This window comes from Anomalospiza imberbis, chromosome 3 (genome assembly GCF_031753505.1).
Source record: "Anomalospiza imberbis isolate Cuckoo-Finch-1a 21T00152 chromosome 3, ASM3175350v1, whole genome shotgun sequence".
Lineage (NCBI taxonomy): Eukaryota > Metazoa > Chordata > Aves > Passeriformes > Viduidae > Anomalospiza > Anomalospiza imberbis.
This window is the reverse complement of record NC_089683.1, coordinates 74,821,401-74,832,523: the sequence shown is the minus strand read 5'-3', so window position 1 is coordinate 74,832,523 and position 11,123 is coordinate 74,821,401. Positions and strand designations below refer to the sequence as shown.

Here is an 11,123-nt window from a genome sequence, read left to right as displayed (position 1 = left end):
TTCTGAAAGATTGTTATTTATGCTGGATATTGAATATATTACAGACTAAAAGCACAGGATACATTTAAATTAGGAAGCAGCTGATTATGGAACAAGGTGAGCAATAGTTTTTGTAAAGGATTAGCCTCTGATTTATCTTTAATTAAGCATTAAAAATCTGATGTATATTTTGATGACTCTCATTCCATGAAAATATGTTGATAATACTTAGTTTCTTCATAGCCTAATATTGGTATTCCAAAGGTAAGGTGTTATCTGAGAGATGTTGGAAGCTGTTATTAGAAGTGCTTGTCTGAATATGTATTACAATCACAATGGACTTGGTGGTTTGAAGTCACAGATGGTTTTGTAATTGAGAGGGATTTTCTACTTCAGTCACTCATTATTTGCTGGTTACGTGACTGTCATGTGTTACATTTGTCTTTCTGCAATGAAGTTTGTTTTGCAAGACACAGATCCATCTCTTCCCTCCCCAGATTATGAGAAAGAAGCACTAGAAATGCTTCAGTGAAATATCCCACAATGACATAGCAGCAAATTACATTACCAACAGAATGTGTTCCTACTCTGAATTTGCTGCTTTTAACAGAGTTTCAGACCTTGTTTCAAACTGTCAAAGACTGTGAAGAGCAATCTGTGATTTTCTACAGGCAGTGTTTACAGAATGTAAGCAGGATCTCTGTAAACAGGATCGAGGCTGCTATATGTAGCTATGTTACTACAAAGAGTAGTAACTCAGTTTATCAGGAGTAAATGTACTGTGCCTTGCAGCACTTGAGGGACAGGAGATTTGAAAATGAAGCTTGTGTTTTCTGTCTAAGAAAGTCCAGAAAGTACCTTCCTCATCTCAAGTTAATTAGATTTCCATTATTACAATTTGACATGCAAATAACAAGTTAGCAAACCAGCATAAAAATGCAGTTAAAAGAAAAGTCAAAGCCCCTTTCAGGAAATGTTCAAAGGATGGCCCGAAAACCTGTGACTTTTAAAGATAGGGATTGTTATGAGTTATAAAATCTTAACTGAAGACTGAAGAGTACTTCTCTATTGTGATTAAGGATGTCTTGAAAGATTCACAAGGACTTGTGTCTTCACCTCCTTGTCTCTGCACTGAAACTCCCACATCTTCTTTCCTCCATGTTACTGAACTTTATAAAACCATTTTCAAGTGCTTAACCATGTTATGGATTTAATCCCAACCTGCTCCAGATCTGTGATGACAGGGAGTGGTTTAGTCCAAACAATGATACGGAGGCCAAATTAATATTGTAGTGACCCTGCTGAAGTTATTTGAGTCACAGATAGATTTCACACTTTTTTGCTTTGTATGCATCAAACAGTGAAGATTGCTGTTCAGCGGTAACAATCAAAACATGCTTTCACCACATATGCATGCACATTTCAGTAAAACAAGGTATCTCTGTGTTGCTCCATGCACATGTATTTGGTAATAGCTGAAATCTTGGATCCTGTGAAAATGAGCCATTGAGAAAATGTGCTTGCTTAGATGACTATGAACCATTACAACATGGTGCTTTAAACGCACCAGTTCTCCTTTTGACATCTGGCAGTGTTTTTGTTCCATTCGCTGGGTGTGGTCAGTGGAAAGAAGCACCAAACTTAAGCTGGCAGAGAGCTACTACTCCTGTGATATGCTCTGTTTAGGAAAAAAATGAGTGAGCAGAACATCTGTCATCCTGCATTTCTTTAGGTCCAGTGTTCTATTAATTTAATCATAGCTTGGAATCTTACAAGACTGTCTGTATTTATGACATTTTCCCTTTTTTTTTTCCTTTTTTTTCCCCCTTCCTGCTAATGGAAACACCTAAGTTGTGTTCAAACTCCGGTCTGGAAAATAAACATTTCTAGGTTTTAAAATTCAGGAATCATGAAATTAAATTAAAATTTGTTCCAACTAGCTTTAGCAACAGACTTGAACAGCATGAACATGAATAGAAAATGTTTGTGTCAAACAGGCAAATGTAACCACATTTTACTTACCTACCTGCATTTACACATTTTGTGTTAGTAGATCTGGACAAACATTTGGGTTGTGTGCACCTTGACATATAACAGATTACTATGTGTTTTTTTTTCTTCTAAAACAGCTGCTAATCAATTTGGTAATTACTTGTCTCATTTCACAGTTTTACTCTAAGCAGTCTTGTTGATTTAAATGACTGATGTTGAAACTACTCATCTGCATGACATTAAGTGCACCCTTTGCAAAACGAGGTCATCATTCAGGACATTTCTGAGCACAATGACAATTAACACCCTGCTTATTATGATTCTGATTCTAGCTTGATCACTTTAAAAATAATATCATTACATAGGTAGACTAATAAGTAAATTAATAACATATTTGCCTCCAGCTTGAATGTTTTCAGCACAGCAACATTCTCCTTTACATAAAAAACAGGTTATTGCTGTTGCTTGTGAGGAGGAAGTGGTGGTTATTTCAATTTAACTCTGTATCTTTAACTAATGCTGTTATTTCTTGTTTTCTAAATTAAAGTGTACTCTTGTTGAGGCTGGTAAATGTGCTTGAGGCAGCCAAAAGAATCACACATCCTCTTTCACCTGCCCTTCAGACAATTTTCAAATCGCGTAAGTACTAAAATAAAACAGGTAATCTATGATCCGTGTATATGTGCAGCGAATGTATTAAACTGAACATGTAAGTGGGATTCTACTTACAAGGGTGGACTACACTTAAAAGTACTTAATGACTGAATTTTTTTCTTCATAGAATTCTGTCTTTTTCCCCAGGTCTGTCTTTATTCATTGTGTTTTGTTTGTACAATTCAAATAGTATATTTGCTCTTAAGATTGCAGTTTAGTCTTACATTTGAGTCCTCGCATACTGCTTTCATAGTGAAAAGAAATGTAATGGCGTGGATAAAGTGGAAAAATACTAAGCTCAAAAATTCAAGGCTTATATATTTAATATTCAGAACATACATGTTTTTGAGCATGCATGCACAGACATGTACTACTGATATGTAGTACATAACCAGTGTTAGGACACACCACTTTACATATATACATGAAAATTTATTTTTATATTTACCTAATACATTAATGCTAAATAATGATGTAAATATGCAGATTATAAATTATAAAGGAGCCTACTGAAACACTGTTAGAAAGATTTAAATTGAAAAGGAAATTGTGTTTATAAGACTTTTGATTCAACTTCCTCAGCAGCCAGTGCATCTTTTTAAAAACTTCTCCGAATGCTGTTTCAAATTCAGAAAAGGAAGTTAGATCAAGAGATTTAAATCAGGTCTAAATCTGATGTCTGCAGTTCTGATTTCAGTTTGAGTCCTTTGCTACAACTCTCATACTAACCATCCTCAGGAAGCTTCTGCTGGACAGTAGAAGTAATTTTGTGAATAAATGTGTGGCTGGTGGTGCCTTTTTGAATTCCTGTAGGATCAGGGAGAATATGCATCTCTCCTATGATGAGTAGTTGTTGTTCCCCATATGATCTCTGCTGAGCTCTTCTGCGAACTAAAGAGCCTTTTCTAAGTGATCATCTGAAGAGAGCTCCCTTCTTAGCCCTCCTTGCAGGCTGTAGGAAATACTCATGGCTCCCTTTCTTCTAAATGTCCTCACTTAATCACCTTCCTTCTGTATGTTATGCTCATGTTTCAGGGTGGCTGATAGAAGATATGCTGTCAGACTCTGTATATTTTAACCATGTAGGTCTTAAAAAAACCATGAATGGCAGACACCTAGAATGGTATTTTTTATGCAATGATAAAATAACAGTTTCAAAAATAATAACCTAGACAGGTACCCCTTTAATTCTGTCCATCTGAAGAATTACTGTAGCTGCCAAGTACAAAGGGTAACAGAAGCACCAAGAAAGGTCATGAGTGTGTCTCTGGATGAGATCAGAAACTGTAAAGCAGTGGATAGTGACTAAAATTGTGCAAAGATGGGCTAGGGGACCACAGCCCCTGGTTAATTGCATAACCTGCCTGCTTACCCTATACATCTCTGCACTTCTGAGAGACACCTTTAAGTTGTTTGAGATTTGCTTCAGAAGGTATTCGAGCACTTTCAGGCTGTCATATTCCTGCAGCTTCTAAAAATCAGTTTTGAAAAGCCAATATATGAAGCTGGAGAGATAAAGATTTGTTTAAAGGGCAGGAAATCAAGATAAGCTGTGATGCCTTAGCTACATCATATAGTTCAGGTCTTTACCCAGCTGCAGCCCTCAGTCATGAGCCAGCATCCCCACATGAGTCATCCTCATTATGCTTTTGGAGAGTGTTCTGTCCTTTCCCTCCCTCAATTTCCCCATTGTATCTGCACTTCATCTGCCCCACTTTTACAAATTCTCTCTCTCTCATTTTCAACATTAGGTAATTCCCAAACAAGAAGGTTTTGGTTTTGTAGACTTAAAGCTGACCCATGTGCTCTTCCCAATTGGTAGCATGACTAGCAAAAAGCAGAAAAACTCTAGATAAAACTGTCCTTCACAACCCTGACAAATATGGGACCTCATGTCATCCTGTCCCTGAAATTACTGCCTTGCTGATGGGTGCAGTTCTCAGAGAACAGCTAATGGAAAGAAGGGAGGGACTGAACTCATGCAAGGGGAGCCTAAGGAATGAAATCTCCTGCCCATGAGCTCCTGTGTGAGGTTGAACAAGTTACCTAAGCCTAGCTTCCCATGTATGGTCACCAATTACATGTTCCCCATTTTATTTTTCTATGACTTTAGACTCTGTGATCTGATTTGCAGAAGTCTGATCCTGGATGCAAACAGTCAATGGGTTTAATCTTTTACCTAGCTGAAGTCCTTCATAATTTTAGAAATGATGTTGAGGGGGATACGTGTCTCAAACCAAACATCTTAAGTGGATACTTAAATGACTCAGATTCTCACTTTTAAACAAAGGTGGCAACACTTCTTCACCACAGAGTGTTGTGCAAATTAAGTAAGCCCTATCTGTAAACCAGATAGGTATCACAGTGATAAAGACAACAAATTTTTTTCATAGGGTGCTGTCTGAACTGCACACTGAGCACTGCACAGTAAATCTGTGCACTGAACAAAGACAAAACACCAGTGCTCAGTCTGTTCATACATTGTGTACTATCCTTTGCACTATAGGAGATTATTCTGTTGCTCTTCTATTACTTCACTAGTGTAATAATAAAGGACAAATAATGTTATGTTGAAAGTGCTGATAAAGGGTCACTGATAAAGGGTCAGAGTGGGAAAAAAGGGTAAATTGCTGCATTATGAAGTATACTAAGGGAGTGCTGTTTATATTTTCTGTATTTCCCTCAATACACGGATTGCTATTGTCATACAGAAGTTCTCAAAGTAAAATTTAATTTATTTTAATTTCTTTTGTGTAAATTCAATGTGAAGTAGCGGTCACATATTCTCATATATAATTTATTAGCCTATGAATAAACATTTACTATATGAGTCTGTGCTCTTAATAATACTGATAAAAACCATTCACTTTCTACAACGGCACATTTTGTAGAGATGAGTGATTTGTTAACATTTGTTAACAGCGATGAGATTCTGTTTTGAGTAGGTTTCATTTCCAATTTTGTTTTTCTACTTGTTCACACTTCTTGTGCTGGTTTCCTGATCCAATCTACTTTATTTTCTTTTCAGAAATACTTGGGAAAATATTTTGAGGTCCTTCTGAACATATTTTTCTGAGAGGTGTACTGCCAAAATGAATTTTGTAAGTACCTAATTGATAAACTATGTTAGTATATCAATAAAGCAATGACTCTGTAAGACCCAGTTCCTTGAGGTTGCAGATCCAAACACCGTAATTTCAGGAGTGAAAATCTGAAGAGATGATTCTGACAGCAGAGTTCACTGTCAAAGCACACACTTTAGTGGATTTTCACTGCAGGTGTGTTGTTTATGGTGCAGGTAAATGTGTCTCAGGGTAGCTATCACAGATTGCCTTTCTAGCTGAGTAGAGAGAAGTAATCATTTTTGGGCTTGATTTAGTCAAGCTACATTAGTATGAAATGCATAGCATGCTATAAAGGCCTCATTGCCTTGTGTGATGGTAAAGGAAGACTAGGCCCCTAATTCAAATTCGGACTTTTACAGAGTCTTCTGTGACAGAAGATTAGTCCTTTCTGCACAGTGCATTTAAATAAGAAGGCTTTGGGACATCCAAAAGGATTATTTCCACATTCGTATTTTAAGTATGATTTTATGAAATTTCTTAGATAGTTCTTACAAGCCTTGTCTGTAGTGTTAAATGCATTTGTAATTGGAATGTGTGGTCAGTTACCTATCACGTTTCTACCATACAGGGATTAAAGATTAACAGCTGTGTGTTAACTGGTGTTCTCCTTTTCTGCAGACAGAACCTTGTTCCACAGATTACCCCTATGATTCAGACTATTTTTCTCTGATCACGCCACCTTGTTCTAAGCTGGAAGTCAGGAACTTCACAAAAGCATTTCTGCCAGTTGCATATTCATTGATTTGTATCATCGGCCTCTTTGGTAACATCTTTGTGGTGATGACCTTCGCTTTTTATGAAAGAGCCAAGTCCATGACGGATGTGTACCTCTTCAACATGGCCATAGCAGACATTCTGTTTGTTCTTACTCTTCCGCTGTGGGCAGTGAATTACGCTGCTGATGAATGGATTTTTGGTGATTTCATTTGCAAAATGACTAGAGGTATCTATGCAATCAACTTCAGCTGTGGCATGCTGCTTTTGGCCTTTATCAGCGTGGACCGGTACATTGCTATCGTACAGGCAACGAAGTCTTTTAAACTCAGGGCAAGGACTCTCGCACATAGCAAACTCATTTGTTTGGCTGTGTGGATATCATCAATTCTAATCTCTAGTCCCTCTTTTCTGTACAGTGAAAGTTATAGCTTCTTCATGAATGAAACCAAAGAGATTTGTGATCACAGATCTGCCAGAATTTCTGAAAGCACGATGCTGAAATCGCTGCTGCTATGGCTACAAGTTGCATTTGGATTTCTTATACCTTTCATATTCATGATTTTTTGCTACACCTTCATTGTCAAATCCTTACAACAAGCTCAGAATTCCAAAAGAAACAAAGCAATTCGTGTGATCGTATTAATTATAGCTGTTTTCCTAATTTGCCAGGTACCTTATAACATTGTTCTTCTTATAATAGCTGTCAACATGGGCAAGATTGACAAATCTTGTGACAATGACAAGATAATGGCTTATGCAAAATACACCACTGAAGCCATAGCATTTTTACACTGTTGTGTGAACCCTGTGCTCTATGCATTTATTGGAGTGAAGTTCAGAAGTTATTTTGTGAAGCTAATGAAGGACCTATGGTGCAAGAGATACAAGAAAGACAATAAACGTAGTTCAAGGACAAACTCTGATACTTATCATTCAAGACAGACTAGTGAAATTCTGACTGACAATGGATCATCTTTTACTATATAATAAATTTGAACAACATTAGTACTGAAGGACTCTTCTCACCAAGAAACCTCAACCGATGTCACTGTGCATGTGACAGCAAGTAATCTGAACTTCTCTGTGCCTCTAAATGACATCCAATGATCTACACCTCCTTTCAGGAAACTAATTTAGATAAAGGAATAATACTGGCCTGTGTAAAACTAAAACTTTATTCACTCCTCTTAATGCTCTTCTAAACGACATCCTCTTGGAATTATAAAGAAAGTGAAGTTTAAAGAGGAACCCTCATCATTGTGTAAGGAAAAAATTGCATCTCATCTGTCCTACGACACTGAAATATCCCCAAAATAATAAGTAAATTAATAAGTTTATGTCTAGGCTCTTTCTTACATTTATGTTGTTTCTGTTAATTACTTCTACCTGGAAATCCTAGTGAAGTGTGGCTCTCCATTGTGCTTACATTGCAGACAGGTGACATTGTGACAATACTAACCCAAAGCGATGGCATTTGAGCAAAGCATGACAAGGAATGCAAACTGCAAAATGAAAAAAACAGGCTCGGGACTGCTGACATAGCTGGGCTGAGCTACTTGGTCTTGTAAATCTTTGCCCAGTGCTAATCTGAGCAGAGAGTGAAGCTTTGCTAGAGTTTCCTATCATTGTTTGGCACAGGATTCAGATGCTGGAATCCAATTAATATCTCTTTGTGAAAGGTTGCCTCTTTCCACCTGAAATTCACACTCTACTTTTTAAAAGGCAACTAATTGGATAAAACTGCAATTATTCCAACACAATTTGTTGGGATGTGAATGGTGACAAAATATGAAGCATTTCTTTGTATTCAGCTACTGCTAGCAAAGATTCCTTAGGAATGCATTTACCAGCTCAAATATGCATATATATAGTTTCAGAAATTAGTTAGAAGTTATTGTCTAAAAAAAGAGCAAAATCTGACTTAATTCAGCTGAAATTTTTACTGAGTCCGTGTTTGACTCACTATGAATATAGGAATATTTATAATAAATGCAATTAGTTTTACCCAGCCTTGACTCTTCAGCAAATCTTCAGTGGATCATCTGCTCATTGAGTGAGCTTTACCACTGTTGCAGTCACTGTGGGACAGTGAGGTAGCCAGAAGCAGGAGGTGAAGATCCCTTGAGGAAATCATTAATAGGCCAAATGAAACTAATACCCCTTTGGCTAGTACAATCCATCCTTGTTTCCACTGCAGTGTCAGGTTTTTAAATATCAGTACCAGATATGATAAAGATTACATATATTTATCATAACTGAATAGCAATTTTGCAAGAATATGGTAGAAAATTATGTAAATACAGATGCATGAATTTGCTGTACGTAGCAATGATGATTTTCTGGAAGAGAATTCAGCAAATAAAAAATGTAACTGAAAAGGAAAAGATCCCCTCATATCAAAGAGTTCCGTGCTATGTTGCCACGAAACATTCTTTTTGACTCTGTGAAAAATCTGTCACATGTGAACAGTCTGTCCATTGTGGGCTCCCTGAGGGAGCGTGCCCCAGGGCAGGAGGTTCAGAGCTGAAGCAGCCGCAGGGGCTCTTGGGCAGAACCTCCCAAGGCTCCAGAGTGTATCTCCGACCTCCTGTCACCCCACTGCCATGCCTGCATTGGCTTTCAGCCACTGAGCAACCCAAACACTGCCCCAGTGGCATTCGAGGGCCAGACAGCAGCCAAGGGACGGTCACTGACCGGGCACTGTCACTGTCCCACCAGTGGTGACCCCGGGAGAGGGCAGGGAAAGTGTGCCATAGCCTTCCTGAAGTGGTTAGTGGAAAGAGCATCCTCCCTCAGGGGGAGGGCAGAGAAAGAGAACAAAGCATGGTCCTGCAGACCTGGGCCTTCCCCAGAGAGAGGGGTCAGCCTGGGGCCTCGCAGGTCGCCAGCCCCTCGTAACTGTGAGGGACCCAGGCAAGCTGGAAGTGGGGGTGTGGGACAGCTGCCTCGGGCAGGAGCAGCACAGCTTCTCAGCTGCTGGATTTTGTGAGGGTAAAATTCTCACTGGAAATGACATTGAAGTGTAGAAAATGTACCCAGCTACTCCCAAATGCATATAGGAGAGAAGTCCTGCTGAGTGAAGAGGAGCCTGGTACACATGTGGGGACTAAAACAGCACTTGGTGCTGGTTCCAAGGCCTTGCCAAAAGTTCTGCTTGAGGTGCAGCCAAAATCTTGATTGCCATGAATGAGTATCCTGTCCCTAGGAAAGATGAAGGTAGAGGATGGGATGGATTCCTGTGGTGGTTTAACATATTTGGTTGCCAAGCATCCAGCAAAGCCTCTCTATCACTCCCCTCCTCAACTGGACAGGGGAGACAAAATGTCATGAAAGGCTCATGAGTTCATATAAGAGCAGGGGGAGATCGCTCACTGATTGCTATCATGGTACTTGGAGAAGTTAATTGCTCTTATTACCAGTCAAAATCAGAGTAAGATTATGAAAAATACAACAGATCTTAAAAATACATTCCCCCCATCTTCCTCTCCAGATGTAACTTTGTTCCTGATTCTTGACCTCCTTCCTACAGCAGGGAGATGGGAATGGAGATTACAGGCAGTTCACCACATGTTATTTCTGCCACTGCTTCCTCCTCAGGAAGAGGAGTCCTTCTCCTGCCCTAGCCTGGAGTTCCTCACACAGAAGACAGTCTTCCATTAATTCCTACAGCAAGAGTTCTTTCCATGGGCTGCAGTTCTTCACAAACTGCTTCAGTGTGGGTCCTTTTCTATGACTTACAGTTCTTCAAGAAAAGGCTGCTCCAGCGTGGGTTCCCTGTGAGGTCACAAGTTCTGCCAAGAAACTAGGTTGCATGGACTCTGCTCTCCGCAGGGCCAGAGGTCCTGCCAGGAGCCTGCTCCAACGTGGGCTTCCCACAGCGTCACAAAGTCGCAACATTTTTTCAAGCATCCATCTGCTCTCATGTGGGGCTCCCCCAGGGTCTGCAGGTCGATGTCTGAGCCCCTGTGGAACTCTGAATGCTGCAGGGAGACAGCCTGCCTCACCGTGGTCTTCATCATGAGCTGCAAATGTATCTCTTCTCTGGTGCCTGAAGCACCTTCTCCCCCTCCTTCTTTGCTGGCCTTGGTGTCTGCAGTGTTGATTCTCTCACATATTCTCACTTCTGTCTTCTCTGTCTGCAATTACTTCTGTGCCAATAACTTTTCCTGTTTAGCACTACTATCATGGCTGATGGGCTCAGCCTTGGCCAGAAGTGGGTCCATCCTGGGGGAGCCAGCTGACATTGACTTTGCTGGATGTGGGGGAAGCTTCTAGCAGTTTCTCAGAGTAACCACCCTTAAAGCTCCCCCACTACCAAAACCTGACCACATAAACTCAATACAACTCCCAGGGGGCAGCTGTACAGGGAGAACCACAGCTCCAGCCACTGGGATGCTGGCCTTTTTACATACACTTACACTACACTTACGCTTTTACATACACTACTGGATGGAAGGGTGGGTAGACAGAAATTTATTTTAGGTGTAATATTTCCTTGACATTTTTTGTGAAAATTACCATAAGGTAAGAGAGAAAGACCAATTCAGAGAAAAAGTAGTGGAAGAGAAGGATTACTCTTCTCGATGTCCAGAAGGAGATGGCCATAGTGGCAGGCTGGCCAGTGGATGTGGTTGGTGGGCTCTCAGATATTCCATC

The 11,123-nt window shown here is 39.7% G+C and overlaps 1 protein-coding gene across 1 annotated transcript; it reads left to right on the top strand.

The window, feature by feature from the left end:
• Positions 1 to 1,605: 1,605 nt before the first annotated feature.
• On the top strand, positions 1,606 to 7,979 carry CCR6 (C-C motif chemokine receptor 6). Its single transcript, XM_068185194.1, has 3 exons — positions 1,606 to 2,610; positions 5,654 to 5,726; positions 6,369 to 7,979. The coding sequence occupies exons 2-3, from the start codon at positions 5,718 to 5,720 to the stop codon at positions 7,452 to 7,454; spliced, it is 1,095 nt and encodes a 364-aa protein (XP_068041295.1). The 5' UTR covers positions 1,606 to 2,610; positions 5,654 to 5,717; the 3' UTR covers positions 7,455 to 7,979.
• The last annotated feature ends 3,144 nt before the right edge of the window (positions 7,980 to 11,123 follow it).